At 46.7% G+C, this 18,473-nt stretch overlaps 1 protein-coding gene across 3 annotated transcripts in view; it reads left to right on the top strand.

The window, feature by feature from the left end:
- ELOVL6 (ELOVL fatty acid elongase 6) overlaps nt 1–18,473 on the top strand; it is a 37,805-nt gene that overhangs the window by 11,889 nt on the left and 7,443 nt on the right. For 2 of the 3 annotated variants that reach the window (XM_068125402.2, XM_068125401.2), the window contains one exon: nt 7,846–7,977. The exons of the other annotated variant lie outside the window; for it this stretch is intronic. In XM_068125402.2, coding sequence (XP_067981503.1) covers nt 7,846–7,977 — 132 coding nt within the window. The remainder of the gene's footprint in view (nt 1–7,845; nt 7,978–18,473) is intronic. 3 annotated transcript variants of the gene reach the window in all.

Raw genomic sequence — 18,473 nt, 5'->3', positions numbered from 1 at the left:
CGGCACGCACATCAATCATCACGGGTGGAGAAAACTGATTTACTCACAAAAAACCTGTGCTGTATCTCGTCACAAAGCAGCACTAATCTCGTCCGTAAATCTACCCCTGGAACATCATAGAATATGTGCTCAGCCGCCGGATCCAAAACCATCCAGCTATTATGCGCAACATTTCGTCAATCCAACACGACATTGCTACTTTATACTCCATCATGTTTTTCAATGAATACTACGAGTATATATACCATTAGTCTGGCCTCACATTTGCCCTCGTGTACGAGCGTTCACAAAATCATGGCCGACACTCTTTACTTTCAAACATGTCGCCTCCCAATGCCCCGCAGCTTATGTAACTTCCGCTCCCAATCCCTGTGGTCCTTTAACTCTCCCGTATTATGCTACCTTCTGGTGCAGATTAATTAATAATTGTCGGTGTTTTTTCACCATCCGGTTACATATTGTCGCGTGACTCCCCCTTGGTTAATACCGGGAAATCACGGATAGCCAAAGCCAGCTTTAACTCCAAAGGCGATGCCCAAATGCGGATTTCACTATCTATGCGTGGGAGAAAGAAAGAAGAAGAAGAAGCTGGAAGTATTTACCTGACGCGATCTCGCCGGGCAGTCATGGTTTTCACGTCCTGTCTCCTGACGTCATCGGTCCTCCCCTCCCATCAGTCCGTTGCCTCTCGACCTCAAGAATGGCCTTCACTATTGGCCGAGCGCTTCGCGTTCTCCTCCTCATGCCATCGGTCGGTGGCCAATCAGTCCGTCGCTTCCTTCTATCAATCAGCGGGTCACTCCTTGCTCCGCCCCTGGCCAAACGCAAGTCCTTCCTTACTTGGGCCTTTCATTGGTCAACTCTCGCCCAATAGCGAGTCCTTCTCGGCGTGGCTCTCGGCCTGAACAATGTTTTATCGCCATGTTGGCGCAATGCGTGGGCGCTTCCTGCCTGCACTTCCAGTGCGTTTTATTGTGGGGGGTGGGGGAGGGGGATTTAATTAGTATGTGGGCCTGCCTAGTGTCTATGTGTAGTGCCACAAGGGACAATGGATAAATCACAAGGTCTCACACACAGGGGAATTAACGTAATCCCTACGATAATTAGCACAAGGCCATCCTCGTATGACCACAAATATACACTTGCGCGAACAAACCGCCTAAACCAACTTATTACATGTGGGGTTCCCTATCACGATAATCGAAGCATACTACCTATACAGATCTACCTGACTCTATATATCACTCCACCCCACCAACATAACAATATTAATTTGCCTTCTCCGTATCATAATAAAGCTTTGGTGAAAATTAGATGACAATAGCTCAAATGGTAAAAAGTTATGGCCCAGACAGACCCACGCACACAGACAGACACACGCACACAGACACACGCACACAGACACACGCACACAGACATACGCACACAGACACACGCACACAGACAGACACACATACAGACACACACACACAGACACACACACACATACACACACACAGACACACACAGAGAGAGACACACACACAGACACACACACATAGACACACACACAGACACAGACACACAGACACACGCACACAGACAGACACAGACACACACACAGACACACACACAGACACACACACAGACACACACACAGACACACACACAGACACACACACAGACACACACACAGACACACACACACACAGACACACACACACAGACACACACACACAGACACACACACACAGACACACACACACAGACACACACACACACACAGACAGACACACACAGACACACACACACAGACAGACACACACAGACAGACACACACAGACAGACACACACAGACACACACAGACACACACACACACAGACACACACACACACAGACACACACACACACACAGACACACACACACAGACACACACACACACACAGACAAACACACAGACGTGATTACAACGCCCCGTCTCCTGCTGCGCAGGGGACGCACTAATAACACTCTGTTTTAGGTTCCACTTTACCTACTTGACTTGACTTTGCTTTGCAATCTTTTCCAATTCTGAATATCTCCACGATGAAATGATATTTGCCGTTTGTGAAGTAATTAATGACCCAATTTCAGGAGTCATCCATACTTTGTCACATGAATGCAACTTCACTTTTCGATTTGGAAAATAAGTTTCAATCGCAGAATGGAGCGTTTGGTTGAAACATTCGCATTGAATTGGCATCAGCATTGCTTATTACTTCTATCCAGTCATGATTGCAAATCCATTTGCCAAAAGTTTGTATGGCGCTATCCGGCATAGGCCAGACCACCTCGATACTCCCACTTCTGGCACCGAGGTATGCTGGTCTACGGAGTGCCGTTCTTGTTGAACGTTTTCATATTTTACCCTTTGATTTTGGTTCTTAAACAGCTTCACAGTCCATCTAAAAAGTTTGTATGGCGCTATCCGGCATAGGCCAGACCACCTCAATACTCCCACTTCTGGCACCGAGGTATGCTGGTCTACCGAGTGCCGTTCTTGTTGAACGTTTTCATATTTTACCCTTTGATTTTGGTTCTTAAACAGCTTCACAGTCCATCTAAAAAGTTTTAACCTGGAAATCTCCCATGAAGCTCTTTTTGCATTTTTTCTCAAAAACTTCGATAAGATGCAATTCTTACCTGCTAAAAAGCTAGGTGAACAGTCTTTCCTTTTGCAAACTCAGGCTCATGATTTAGCCTAAAATGCTATTTTAAAAGGTAACTTGCCTATAATGTCAAGGGGATGGACACGATGGTACATTGTACTCGATTTGAATAGTCTCGGAGGCGATGTGCCAATTCAAATTGACCCTTTCAAACCGTGCTCGATGCAGACCACTATCACCAATTCAAATAGGCCCGATTGTGAAAGCGATGCAATCCGATGCAAAGTTTGAGGCCACATTGTAATTCACATATTGTGAAAGGGCACATCTTCACAATGTGTGTTTTCTGTGTCAGAGGCCAAGCGTCGCTCCACCATCACGCCACGATACGCATTGTTGTGTCTGCTATCATTTAATGTGTGTCGGTGTGTTTACCAGACTCGGCGGTGTAATGGTTATAACATCCGCTCTGGGTCTGGGAGGTCGAACCCTGACCTAGTTATCTTACTATAATTCACCAAACGTCTGTCTGTCTGTCTGTTCCCAGGTACCGCAAAAACGGCTGAACCGATCGCAACGAAATTTTGGGTGGGTAATCCTGGGACCCCCTGGAGTAAAATAGGCTATGTTGTTTTACCAATTTTTTCCAATTTTCCAATTTTTCCAATTTTCCAGTTTTTCCAAACACGATGGAATAATATTTACCGATATGAACAGTGATGTGGCTTTTATTGAAATTCTACAAATAATGTTTAGATTTGATTTGCGTGTGATTATGATTTAACGGATGTTTATATAAATCGTTTAAAATAAAAAAAGCCTTCAATTTCTGATATTTTGCCTTTTCGTTTGGGCCTCCCAATTGAAGCGCCGCCCATAGAGCGGGTGGCCGTTGCTCGTATCTAAAATAGTATTTGCTACCTCCTTGATTGTGGTTCGGTATTTATAAAGGATAGAGCATGGACAAACAACCATAAGTTGGCAGGCATTGATGGGCCTAACGGTGACCCCCCTGTGTTGTCGTTCCTTTTAAGGGACCTCATTTATTTATTTATATTCGTACTTTAATGATGTTTCATGGTAGAAGGCATGAGTGTGCAATGGCATATGATTCAAGAATTCCGTCATGTGCATGAAATTCTCCTGGGGTACATAGATTACAGTAGATCTTAGACCCAGGGTGGATTCTCACTCGCTCACTGACACAGCGGGCTGGCAGGACGGCCTTACACACTCACCTCGAGGGTTGTCTAGCCTGGGTTTGAATCCTGACCCAGCTATAAACTGTCATCCTGGTGTTCCACAGGCAGGACGATTCATCAATGTGCCCCTCGGATGGACGTTAAGCTGGCCGTCCTGTCTGCGGCATTAGTTAGTAGATGCTATCGATCCCATTGTGTCCTTCGCGAGGAGTAGGTGAGCTATCGCACCTTAAACAAACTACAAATTCCTGCCCAAACCAGTACATGGTAACAGAGGCAGAGACGCACCCTCATCCAATGATGCTACCCCATAGCCAAGTGCTACTTGTACTTAGTCCACATTGAGGTTATAAAGTCGACATATCGCTAAATCAGATATAAAAAGTTATCGTAAAATTATACAACTTTCTCGAAACTGTGCCAAAGGCCGCTCGAGTGCGCTAGTTGAATCCACAGGCCTTGCAATGCACCACAGGCCTTGGGTTCGATGATCTCGTTCGAAATGTGACCAAGGCCACCCAGCTCGCTAGTCCAGCCCCTGTCTGACTGCAAAGCCAAGAGAAATGCTGTGGGAGAACACGATTTGCTGTGCCTGCAGATATTTCATCCAATCTGTGGATTCATTCCTTGTTATGCTTAAATTAGACAACTTTGTTCAAATAAAATTATTGATTTAAAAAAAAAAAGAGCTTTCAACTACAATATCCTGGGGTATATCGAATGCATTAGATCTAGAGAATGAACATTGGATATATTAAAGTACGTAACACACACATACCGGGGAAATCACGGATAGCCAAAGCCAGCTTTAACTCCAAAGGCGATGCCCAAATGCGGATTTCACTATCTATGCGTGGGAGAAAGAAAGAAGAAGAAGAAGCTGAAAGTTTTTACCTGACGCGATCTCGCCGGGCAGTCATGGTTTTCACGTCCTGTCTCCTGACGTCATCGGTCCTCCCCTCCCATCAGTCCGTCGCCTCTCGACCTCAAGAATGGCCTTCACCATTGGCCGAGCGCTTCGCGTTCTCCTCCTCATGTCATCGGTCGGTGGCCAATCAGTCCGTCGCTTCCTTCTATCAATCAGCGGGTCACTCCTTGCTCCACCCCTGGCCAAACGCAAGTCCTTCCTTACTCGGGCCTTTCATTGGTCAACTCCCGCCCAATAGCGAGTCCTTCTCGGCGTGGCTCTCGGCCTGAACAATGTTTTATCGCCATGTTGGCGCAATGCGTGGGCGCTTCCTGCCTGCACTTCCAGTGCGTTTTATTGTGGGGGGGGGGGGGAGATTTAATTAGTATGTGGGCCTGCCTAGTGTCTATGTGTAGTGCCACAAGGGACAATGGATAAATCACAAGGTCTCACATACAGGGGAATTAACGTAATCCCTACGATAATTAGCACAAGGCCATCCTCGTATGACCACAAATATACACTTGCGCGAACAAACCGCCTAAACCAACTTATTACATGTGGGGTTCCCTATCACGATATCACGATAATTGGCAGGCATTGATGGGCCTAACGGTGACCCCCCTGTGTTGTCGTTCCTTTTAAGGGACCTCATTTATTTATTTATATTCATACTTTAATGATATTGCATGGTAGAAGGCATGAGTGTGCAATGGCATATGATTCAAGAATTCCGTCATGTGCATGAAATTTTACTGGGGTACATAGATTACAGTAGATCTTAGACCCAGGGTGGATTCTCACTCGCTCACTGACACAGCGGGCTGGCAGGACGGCCTACAGGTTACACACTCACCTCGAGGGTTGTCTAGCCTGGGTTTGAATCCTGACCCAGCTATAAACTGTCATCCTGGTGTTCCACAGGCAGGACGATTCATCAATGTGCCCCTCGGATGGACGTTAAGCTGGCCGTCCTGTCTGCGGCATTAGTTAGTAGATGCTATCGATCCCATTGTGTCCTTCGCGAGGAGTAGGTGAGCTATCGCACCTAAAACAAACTACAAATTCCTGCCCAAACCAGTACATGGTAACAGAGGCAGAGACGCACCCTCATCCAATGATGCTACCCCATAGCCAAGTGCTACTTGTACTTAGTCCACATTAAGGTTATAAAGTCGACATATCGCTAAATCAGATATAAAAAGTTATCGTAAAATTATACAACTTTCTCGAAACTGTGCCAAAGGCCGCTCGAGTGCGCTAGTTGAATCCACAGGCCTTGCAATGCACCACAGGCCTTGGGTTCGATGATCTCGTTCGAAATGTGACCAAGGCCACCCAGCTCGCTAGTCCAGCCCCGTCTGACTGCAAAGCCAAGAGAAATGCTGTGGGAGAACACGATTTGCTGTGCCTGCACATATTTCATCCAATCTGTGGATTCATTCCTTGTTATGCTTAAATTAGACAACTTTGTTCAAATAAAATTATTGATTTAAAAAAAAAAAGAGCTTTCAACTGCAATATCCTGGGGTATATCGAATGCATTAGATCTAGAGAATGAACATTGGATATATTAAAGTACGTAGTAGATCTGTGTGTGGACTCGCACACTGACACACAGACTGATACTTCATGGTGACCGATAAATAATAGCTTGGAAAATGCTTTTGTGCCAAATTACTCGTTTAAATAACTGACCAAATGCAGCACTGGAGTATCAGGCGGAACCCCAAAAGACAAAGGTGGAGTCATCAGGAGGAACCTGGATAGGATTTGGGTTTCAGCTGCTACTCTTCCACCCTCAAACCCATCCAGGTGCAGCCAGGTGAATGTTACAAAAACTAATTGCAAGATGCACCCCTCCAAAGACAAAAAACGAGAAGGAATGAAAGGACAGGTGGAGGACAAACGAACAAATAAATCATGCACACACACACACACACACACACACACACACACACACACACGCACACACACACACACACGCACACACGCACACACACGCACACACACACACACAACTTAACCTAACGAAATCACACCTAACCTCATACATTTCAATCCAGATTACAAGCTGTTATATTATAAAGTAAGGTGAGGAATAAAGTTCATCTTGGAATTAGTGGGAAAGGGTTAGCCAAAGGTCTTGTCGAGCTGTATTTGCGCTGACGATGGAGATGTTGTGTGTGTGGTTGTGTTGTGGTGTGGTGTGGTGTGGTGTGTGGTCTGTGTGTTGTGTGTGTGTGTGTTGTGTTCTCTGAAAAGTTGAACATGATCAAAAATGAAAAAGTTTGGCAAAAAAAGTTTGGTTCTTGCAGAAGGCAATGGGCTTTGAAAATGATATCGAGACAGGAGGTGTATATGATAAGCAGCCTGGTATTGATGGAATGGGAACATTGAAATGATGCAGAGCGAGCACTGAGCATGTGTATCTGTTATGGAGGACCCAAGTCCATTTTTTGGGGGAGACTCAGACTCGACTCTTCAGGACTCGAAATGCCAAGGACTCTGAGTCGGGCCGATTCTCGATCGAATCCGATAAGATGTAGTGTGCAGTAAAAATACAAAGGTAAAAAGGTCGTTTGGACCAGGTGGACTTGACAACAACACTGATGCGTATATGATGAGCAGCCTCGTGGTGGTGCTGGTGGTGGTGCTGGAATGGAATAGATTAAACCTTACTGGATTCTCCTCACTGATGTAGGTTTGATTCCCACATCTTACGGTGGAGATACAACTGTCCGTGTTTGTTTGTTTTGTGACTTTGCGACCTGTCTAGGTTTGTATTTAGGTCACAGAAACGTTCTCCACTCTTTCTGAGCACTCACTTGCTATCTCAAGCATATGGGTCACCACCCCCACCTCCATAGATGATGCTGTTATAAATGTTACGCCCTTATAAGGATGCGTACCTTTGCCTCTTATTTATGTCATTGTGGAAGAGGCGTGTGCTTCATACGTAACATGTTTTCCTTGAAACCGATTTTTATTCTCCTTTTTGAGACGTGTGTGTGTGTGTGTGTGTGTGTGTGTGTGTGTGTGTGTGTGTGTGTGTGTGTGTGTGTGTGTGTGTGTGTCCGCCCGCGCGTGCGTGTGTGTGTGTGTAGGCGAAAGGCATTTCTATTTTCCATTGCCTACCTGGTGGTGATCTTCTGGGGCCAACATGCGATGAAACAAAGACCGAAGTTTGAATTGAGAAAGCCACTGATTCTCTGGTCATTCAGCCTTGCAATCTTCAGGTGAGAAGTGGATTTCGGTGAAAGATTGATCACAACGTCACATCTTCATCCCTTCATGGTAGTTGTGACGTGAGTTGTTCGCTGCTGAGGTTGATCATAAACTTTTGGTGAATTGAGATTCCATTGCTCAAATGTTTTATCAGCTTTCTGATTTATTTTCTTTTTAATAGACAATTGTGCGAATTAGAATTAAACTGCAGAACAAAATATCCCTAGCTGGTCAAGGTGTGGTTTTCAATCCCTCGTGAAACCATCACTTACCTGTTCCACTCAATTGGTCCATTGGATGGTTTCATCTAAACGCGCAATTAAAACTTTTTATAATTTACAGGTGCGTGCACTTATAATACAGTAATTAATGTTTTCATTTTTAATTTGCTTCCCGTTGGTTTATCCATTTCCAAGAAAATTATGTTTCAGAGTTGGCAGCGATTTTATTTGTGACAAACAGCAGAAATCAATCGAGCATTCATTAATACTAGCAACGGTACCTGCCCTATGGGCGGGGCTTCAATTAGGAAGCCTAAATGAAAAGGCAAAATATCGGAAATTGAAGGCTTTTTTTTTTAACGATTCATATCAACATCCGTTGAATCATATCACACACAAATCATCAAAGTCTAAACAGTACATGGCGCCCATTTTGAAAAAAAGATTGAATTCTGCAAAACGGAAGCGGCCGATACACGTCTTTCTCAGTCGCACGTTTATGTGTGAAGAGTGCACGCCGAATCTGTAACACGGAAGCGGCCGCTACACCTGTTTCACAGTTGCTTTGCACACCCTGCCGTGTTACTTCGGAGCCGCACGTTTATAATCGGAAGAGTTCGTCAGGAGTCGATCTACTCTCCTGGTACGTAGAATTTCAACAAAAGCCACATCACTGTTCGTATCGGAAAATATTATTCCATCGTGTTTGGAAAAACTGGAAAATTGGGGAAAAAGTTGGAAAAACAATATAGCCTATTTTACTCCAAGGGGTCCCAGGAATACCCACCCAAAATATCGTTGCGATCGGTTCAGCCGTTTTTGCGGTACCTTCAAACGGACGGACGGACATTTGGTGGATTATAGTAAGATATGTTTCTCACAATTATTCATTAATTTATATTTTCCATGTGCACGTGTGTAATAAATAATTTCCACTTATTTTTCCCTACCCGTTGGAACTTCTAATTGCAGTAAAAACCACCGTTTAGAGGCCATTTCTCCCCGCAAAGTGGGGGTTGGCCTTTTCGGGGACCGTGGTAGTTGTTGTTTTTTGGTCCCCTTTTGGAAGCAATGTTTTACGCCCGAATGCCCTTCCTGACGCCAACCCTTTTTGCCGCCTTCAACGACAAACAGGGAATTACCAGTGAACTGGTACTCAATTAGCCGACCTCGGAAGGATGACAGGCTGAGTCAACCCCCCTGGCATTAATTCGGCGATCGACCGAGATTCGAACCCAGGATCCTAGGATCCTAAGCCGGCACCCTAGCCGCTAGCCCAACACCAGGGATAGAGAGATTGCAGTAAACCCTTAAATATCACTTGGGGTCCCAGCAGGTGTCCTATGGTAGGTGGGAGGTTTCATAAATTCCTCAATAAATTTTGATTTTGATTTTGATTTTCCGCCTGTACGAAACTGCTTTCTCTGCATGTAAACAAATTCACGGGTTCAGCATTCTCAGTTTCACCATTTTACTGCATGTGGAAACATTCGCTGGTTCGGTAATATTCCAATAAAATTGTGATTTTTTTTTTTTTGACTTTCTACCTGAACGACACCACTTTTTCTCCATCCTAAGGTGGGTGGGAGGTTTAATAAATTTCTCAATACAACTGATTTTGAGGTTCCACCTGTACAAAGCTGCTCTCTCTCTCTCTCTCTCTCTCTCTCTCTCTCGGGCGCCACCTATCGGCCGTCGGTGCGTTGGGTGTAGCGTCATGGCGGCGGTGAGCAACTGCTCTGTGTTTTGGTGAGTCCGTCGTGAGGTTTCCCCCCTCTCCTGCCCCCCTCCCTCTCCTTTTCCATCCTGTGTGCATTGGCATTTGTTTTCATCTGTTCTACACCTTTGCCTTCGAGAGAGAGAGGATTGAGAGCGGGCCCATCTTGGGTGCGGCCTACTGGCGTTGACGGCGCGTTGTAAGCCATTTCTGTGCTTATAATGCACGTTTATTTTTTACTTTAGTTCGTTTATTTAGGTTTGATACCCTCTTGTCCGGCTCGGACAAGCATGGGGAGGGGGGGGGGGGTATTTTCGCCGGAATGGCGAATGCACGCTCTCGTCGCGATGACTTTGAAGGCTTAACCAGGAAGCACGCGTTCGTGTGCGTGCCTCCGGATGGAGTCCCTGTCGAGGACATCATCCTCGCTGTGGGCAGCATTGTTGGGGATGAAAATATACGTGCAGCTTCGCGTATGAACCAGAAAGTGGTGGTGCTCGTTTCGGACGAGGAACTCGTCCATGACGTGGTAAGTGCGGGAATAACCACGGAAAGCGGTCACTTTATGATGGCATCGCCGCTATTAACTCCCGCGACGAGAGTGGTTATTTCTAACGTACCACCATTTATCCCAAATGACAAGTTAATGACCGTGCTATCACGGTACGGTAAAATGGTATCGAGGATCTCAACAATCCCTCTTGGGTGTCGGAATGAACGTGTTAAGCACGTAATGAGCTTCCGCAGACAGGTGTATATGGTCCTTCCAGACCGTGGGGACGACACAGGCCTCAACATCACTTTCAAAATTAATTTTGAAGAGGCAAATTTCCAGCTATACGCATCGTCCACCACCTTAACATGCTTTCAGTGTGGAGCATATGGACATTTAAAACGTTCTTGTCCCAAAGCCTCGTGTGTCAGGTGTGGCAAGACAGGTCACACTGCCATAGTTTGTAAGGAGGAGTATGCTCTGCTAATGAATACGCCCAGTGGGAGGGAGGTAAACGCTGCTCCACTAATGAATACTCCCAGTGGGAGGGAGGTTAACGTTGCTCCACTAATTGAGATTCCCAGTGGGGGGGAGGCTATCGCATTGCCACCGCCTAAAATTCCTAATGAGGGTGAATCCAGTGTTCCAAGCGTGAACGTATTTATTCCTCCTCAGCAAAATGTTGAAATGGACACTGATAGCAAAGTGGGGACGAGTAAACGAAGGGCTCCGCATGATAGTGACTCATCTGGAGCAGGTAAAAAGGTTGTGCTCGATTTGCAGGCTGTTAGTGAAAAAACTCTTCAGGATGCACCTGGAATCTCTCTGCAAAGCGCGGACCAAATAAATAAAGAGGAAAACCCAGAAAAGAGCATCAGGGTTCAGCCGCTAAAACAACGCGCTTCCATTGCTCACACAGACGACGTTAATGATGTAAAAAATTCAGGCCACGATACCGTGAATGGCGCATCATTGATCCAAGCGAATGTCGCCGAACAGGCTGACATCCATAATAAATCTGCCAATATAGCAGAAAAGGGTGGAAACATAAATCCACAGGAATGTGGGAATAATGATTTCATGCCAATTGAGGAAATCAGTAATCAATGTGCTGATGTTTCCCAAACACAGCACTGCGTGGACCCCCCAGACAAGGGAAGGCTAGGTTGCATAGCAGGAGAAGAAAACGGTATTGACCCAGACCCCATTGGACCACTTTCTGATTTATCAGAATCGGAAGAGGAGGTGGAGGTAACAGCATTATCACAATTAATGCCAGATCAACCCCCAACCCCTCCCCATATTGTTCTCTCATTCCTCAATGAAACGTATAGACAGCGAAATGTCATCATTGGGGATCATTTCCCTGATTTGGCTCCCTTTATTCAGGCTGCAAAACTAGTCATAAAAAAATCTGAGGAACTAAACCTAACAAAATCGCAGTTTCATCGACTAAAGAAAATCATAACAAAGGCAAAGAGTGAGTACTCACAGTGTCAGACAAAATTTACTAAAGAGTGATGAAGACGCTTAATCTTGCAACACTCAATATAAATGGTGGTGGGGCCAGTCACGTCCGCCAGATCCAAGTGAATAGTTTATTCAAAAGGAAACAAGTCGATGTAATATTACTGAGAAGGTTGAACATGACTGGAGCAGCATGTTCAAAGGTAAATGTTTCTTCAGTAATATGTCATCTGTATCTGCTGGAGTGGGGTTTTTGCTAAAACCAGGACTTGTACCTGAATCTTGCCTCTTTCAGGAGGTGATTCGGGGACGTTTTGCCTCCCTAGAATTGGTGATCAATAGCCTGAAGCTTATTATTTTTAATGTATATGCACCAAGCGAGAGTACTGACCGTAAAGCCTTCTTTACTGAAGTGATAAACCATTTAAATTTGTGTTACATATTTATGTGAATGTATGTAAATTACCATTCAGGTTGCTTATCCGTGTGTATTATACTAAGGGTTGTTGTGATGGGAGGGTCAGGAGCCCTTCGGAACCAGTGGCCGGAAACGGAAGTGGCCGGAAACGGAAGAAGAAAAGACACGAGGAGAGAAAAAGGACGGTGATTCTTCTTCCTCGCCCCGCGACGACGAGAAGGTGGAATCGACCTTGCGCTGCGCGGAAAACAGAGGCGTTCCGAAACCCGTTTGGCGAGAGGAGTTACCTGGCCGCGTAATTACCTTTGGGCACGTGAAGTCCCCGTGAGTTCGTGCACGGAACCAAGCGATCGCCCGTTGGGCCGCGCGCGCGTTACAAACCGCGCTCGGTTTTGCCCCGTCTACAAGGACGCGTACGGGTCGCACTTTGGAGCCTCGCACGCGTTACAAATCGCGCTCGGTTTTGCCCCGTCTACAAGGACGCGTACGGGTCGCACTTTGGAGCCTCGCAGGCGTTGCAAATCGCGTTTGGGTTTCGCCCCGTCTACAAGGACGCGTACGGGTCGCACGTTGAGCCTCGCTCGCGTTGCAAACCGCGTTTTGGTTTTGCCCCGTTGCGTGGCAAGGAGGTGCGCTGCAACAGCTGTCCCCAGTACGAGACGGCACGTTTGGAGCACGTCCGCCCGGGGTTCGTTCAACCGCCCGTGTGCGGAGACGAGAGACATTGGGGGATACATTGACCACGGAGGGAGTCAGGAGTGGGGCTCACGTGAGGAATCTATAAGATGGCCATCTTAGAGTTTGTGTAGATGAGTGTACATCTTTGTAATATTGATTGTGCATTGTTGATGTATTGTTGATTGCTCGGGGAAAATCTCCGGGGTTGTGTCATTGAAATATTGTTGATGGTTGTGTCATTGAAATTGTTTGGTATCATTACCCTTGAAATATATCCTTGAACGGCAGTTGTCTCTTGGGTGAAATTCATATGGCTTGCGTGGCGAAAGCGCATATATTATACAGCTTTCTGGCGAAGTTCCTCTCACGGTCCGGGGGTCACTGAGACCAGGTATTCACCGAGGGGACCACGTAACAGAATTGGGGGCTCGTCCGGGATTTAAAATTGTATAAAGTAATAAAATAATAATTTTAATTAATTAAAATTTATTAATTAATTATTAATTGGTAAAATTTTTTGTGAGAAATTGGGGTAAAATCTTGGGTGAAGGTTAACAGGTGTTAACGATAGGCACCATGGCGTTTGTGGCACAGAACTTTGGGGTAACACCGAGTGAGGCACAGTTCCGAGCGTTGCTAAAGTCGGACCTCTTGAAATTGGCCAAACATTTTAACTTGGAGGTCCGAACTAATTTGAGGAAGGCAGAGTTGCAGGCCACGGTGATACAATCTATGGTGGGATTAGGAAAATGGGACGAGTTAGCCTGGGAGTGGCTACCCGAAGAACCAGAAGACGTTGAGCTCCGGAAACTGGAGTTGCAGTTACGGAGCCAGGAACGGATTAAAGAAGAAGAAAGGAAAGCAGAAAAGGAAAGAGCAGAAGAAGAAAGGAAAGCAGAAGAGAGGAGGGAAGAGAAACAAGCGGAGGAAAGGAGAGTGGAACGAGAACTCCAGGAACGGATTAAAGAAGAAGACAGGAAAGCAGAAAAGGAAAGAGCAGAAGAAGAAAGGAAAGCAGAAAAGGAAAGAGCAGAAGAAGAAAGGAAAGCAGAAAAGGAAAGAGCAGAAGAAGAAAGGAAAGCAGAAGAGAGGAGGGAAGAGAAACAAGCAGAGGAAAGGAGAGTGGAAAGAGAACTCCAGGAAAGAAGAGAAAAGGAACAAGCAGAGGAAAGGAGAGCTGCAAGGGACCTCGAAGCAGAGGAGAGAAAAGCGGAAAGGGAATTAAAGGAACGTGACATGGAGCTTCAGCAAGAAATCAAATTCAAGGAGCTGGAGTTAATGAGAGAACGGGGAGAGGCACCACCCTTGCTGACGGGGTCGACACCTAACCAGAAAACCTGGGATGTGGGCAGACATGTGAGGCTGGTTCCACCGTTCAGTGAAAAAGAAGTCGCGAAATTTTTTCCACACTTTGAGAAAGTGGCTCGACAATTAAACTGGCCGGAGGAGGCATGGACCATACTCGTGCAAAGTGTGCTGGTGGGGAAAGCTCAGGAAATTTATTCGGCGCTACCAATGGACCAATGTGCAGATTATGAGGTACTGAAGAAGCACATCCTCAAAGCCTATGAGTTGGTTCCGGAAGCTTACAGGCAAAAATTCAGGAATGCCAGGAAGAGGGAGAGTGAGACCCATGTGGAGTTTGCCAGAGTGAAAGAAAACATGTTTGATCGGTGGTGTGAGTCAAAAGGAGTCGGGAAAGACTTCGAGAAATTGCGGGACTTGATCCTGGTGGAGGAATTCCAGCAGTGTGTCCACGAGGACATCAAAGTGTACCTGCAGGAAAAGAAGGTACCAAAGTTGTGGGACGCAGCCACCATGGCAGATGATTATGCCTTAACCCACCGAATAGGGGTCCAGGAACCTAACTCCTCGCCTAGATCTCCGCAGGGGAGGTGGGGAACAGCAGGTGCGGAGAACGACCATACATGGCGGCGGCCTCGAGAGGATTATGGGGACAACTATGATACCCCACCGGTTCGAAATCGGAGGGATGAGGGCCCAAGACAAACTTATAGTTCGGGGGGCCCGAGGCAGACCACGAGTTTTTCCTCCGGGCCTACTTGCGCTTTTTGCAAGAAACCTGGACACTTGATGTCCAGTTGTTACCGCAGGAAAAGCGAAGACCCAGAGCGGAGTCCGACTACTACGACTCCAAACGCAATGGCCATTGTGAGAAATCGCCATCAAAAGGGTTACCAACCCTTTATTTCAGAGGGGTTTGTGTCACGGGATGGAGCCTCGACTAACCGGAAACCGGTTCGGATATTGAGGGACACAGGGGCACATCAATCTTTAATGCTTGAAGGCATTTTGCCATGGTCCGAGGAGACGGCAACGGGGGATAGTGTTCGTTTACAGGGGATCGGGGGCGGTGTTAGTGCTCCCCTTCATGTCATCCATTTGGAGTCCGGTTTGGTGTCAGGACCGGTCACCGTCGGTTTACAAGCCACGCTTCCTGTAGAGGGTGTATCTGTGGTTATTGGGAATGATTTGGCCGGGGGTCAAGTTTATGGTAACCTGAGGGTTGGTAAAGAGCCCAGCAGGGAAAATAACGCCACACCAGCTCGGGATGGCGACAAAAGTGCCAAGTTATTTGTAGGGGGACTGAACTTCAAAACAGAGGAAGAAGTTCTGACCTCTGTCTTCAACCGATATGGGCCGCTGGTGGAAGTGCGGTTGGTAAGAGACTGGGAAACGCAACAGTCAAGAGGGTTCGGCTTTGTCACGTTTGCCAGCACAAAAGACGCCAGAGAGGCAGAGAAGAATTGGAATGGCAAGGATTTGGAGGGTCGGACCATAACAGTAGGGAAGGCATTTCGTAGGCGTCGAGAGGTCTACAGGAGAGGACAACTGGGCGGTAGTTTTGGTGGTGGCCGAGAAGGAAACCGCTATTCATGGGACTACAGGGACCAGTGGTCCCACCATAATTATTAGGGAAGTTCTGAAAAGTTGAAGCACTGAAGGCGGCGGAGCCGCCGAGCCAAGATTCCTACACGAATTAACCGTGAACGCCGTTCCTAAAGGCGTCCAGGCAGGGAACTTTCATGCACGGACTAACCGTGAACTCCACGTTCCTCAAGGCGCCCATGTAGAGAACTTTCCTGCACGGACTAACCGTGAACTCCGCGTTCCTAAAGGCATCCATGTAGTGAATACTCGGCTTGGCCTCCCGGAAAAAGTGCTATCGAGTTGCGTAACTTTGGATCTTTGATCAACCCCTTAACCTTAATTCCCAAGATACGGACGGGCAAAGTCAGAGGGTCCTGAGATGGAGTTTGATTTGGCAGGGACAAGGTCGTTGTTGGTACTTAGTCCAGAGGGAGTAATCTGGAGGGGTTGGGGTGAAATTGTGGTTGCTTTATTTTTAAGTGATAACTGTGCCCGGGGGGAACGGATAATGTGGGGGGGGTTGAGTGATCTGGTTTGTTTCTCCAAATTGGCCGGCAAAGAAAGTTTTCGCTGGGTTCAAACTTTCTTTCTTGAAGGGGGGGAGTGTTACATATTTATGTGAATGTATGTAAATTACCATTCAGGTTGCTTATCCGTGTGTATTATACTAAGGGTTGTTGTGATGGGAGGGTCAGGAGCCCTTCGGAACCAGTGGCCGGAAACGGAAGTGGCCGGAAACGGAAGAAGAAAAGACACGAGGAGAGAAAAAGGACGGTGATTCTTCTTCCTCGCCCCGCGACGACGAGAAGGTGGAATCGACCTTGCGCTGCGCGGAAAACAGAGGCGTTCCGAAACCCGTTTGGCGAGAGGAGTTACCTGGCCGCGTAATTACCTTTGGGCACGTGAAGTCCCCGTGAGTTCGTGCACGGAACCAAGCGATCGCCCGTTGGGCCGCGCGCGCGTTACAAACCGCGCTCGGTTTTGCCCCGTCTACAAGGACGCGTACGGGTCGCACTTTGGAGCCTCGCACGCGTTACAAATCGCGCTCGGTTTTGCCCCGTCTACAAGGACGCGTACGGGTCGCACTTTGGAGCCTCGCAGGCGTTGCAAATCGCGTTTGGGTTTCGCCCCGTCTACAAGGACGCGTACGGGTCGCACGTTGAGCCTCGCTCGCGTTGCAAACCGCGTTTTGGTTTTGCCCCGTTGCGTGGCAAGGAGGTGCGCTGCAACAGCTGTCCCCAGTACGAGACGGCACGTTTGGAGCACGTCCGCCCGGGGTTCGTTCAACCGCCCGTGTGCGGAGACGAGAGACATTGGGGGATACATTGACCACGGAGGGAGTCAGGAGTGGGGCTCACGTGAGGAATCTATAAGATGGCCATCTTAGAGTTTGTGTAGATGAGTGTACATCTTTGTAATATTGATTGTGCATTGTTGATGTATTGTTGATTGCTCGGGGAAAATCTCCGGGGTTGTGTCATTGAAATATTGTTGATGGTTGTGTCATTGAAATTGTTTGGTATCATTACCCTTGAAATATATCCTTGAACGGCAGTTGTCTCTTGGGTGAAATTCATATGGCTTGCGTGGCGAAAGCGCATATATTATACAGCTTTCTGGCGAAGTTCCTCTCACGGTCCGGGGGTCACTGAGACCAGGTATTCACCGAGGGGACCACGTAACATTTGTTTGACCCAAATCAGTGCATATGTATGGGGGGAGATTTCAATTGTACGCTGGAGCCCAAAATAGACAGAAATTCACCGGAACCACATCCCGAGTCCCATGGTGACCTCTCCCAGTTCCTTTCAGGTGGGGCTTTTTTGGATGTATGGCGATTGATGCACCCAAATGACCGGCAGTTTACATGGTGTCGATGCTCCAATGGCCAAGTATCCTTAGCGAGGCTTGACCGCTGGTACATCACCCCACGATTAAGGAATATTGCAACCTCCTCAACTATTACCCCTTCCATCTTCTCTGACCACCACATGGTCACGATGGGCCTATCTTTCCCACAATTCAAACGGAGGAGCGCCTATTGGAAATTCAATACAAGCCTTTTGGATGATACCCTGTTTAAGGAAGCCTTTCGCATCCTATGGATAGCAATAGTTGGAAAAAAGCCCCTCTTTGCTTCCACTAACCTTTGGTGGGATAATATGAAAACTCATATACGACTGTTTTGTCAACAGTTTAATTCCCACATCACTCATGAAAATCAAATCACATTGGCACGGTTGGAAACCGAAATTCTAAAACTGCAAAACAAAATGGCAGAGCAGGAAAATGAGACAAATTATAAATTGCTCCTTGAAAAAAGGACCCAACTCCGGGAACTATTACAGGAGAAGGCTGCAGGACTACTAGTTAGACTGAGAGTAAAAAGCATTAAAGTATCAGATAGTCCTAGCAAAGCCTTCTTTCACTTAGAAGCTGAAACGAAGCCTCCCCAGCTTATTTTATCAGTTAAGGACCCCAGTGGGAATGAAATTACAAGTTCTGATGGGGTAAAAATCACTATTAGAAAGTATTATTCTGAACTATTTGCTAAAAAAGATATATATGAGGATAAAATAAAATGTTTTACCTCCCATCTCCCAACCCTAACTGAGACTCAA

Source organism: Myxine glutinosa, chromosome 8 (genome assembly GCF_964187855.1).
Source record: "Myxine glutinosa chromosome 8, kmMyxGlut1.1, whole genome shotgun sequence".
Lineage (NCBI taxonomy): Eukaryota > Metazoa > Chordata > Myxini > Myxiniformes > Myxinidae > Myxine > Myxine glutinosa.
The sequence above is the reverse complement of the archived record's forward strand: the minus strand, read 5'-3'. Positions and strand labels throughout refer to the sequence as shown.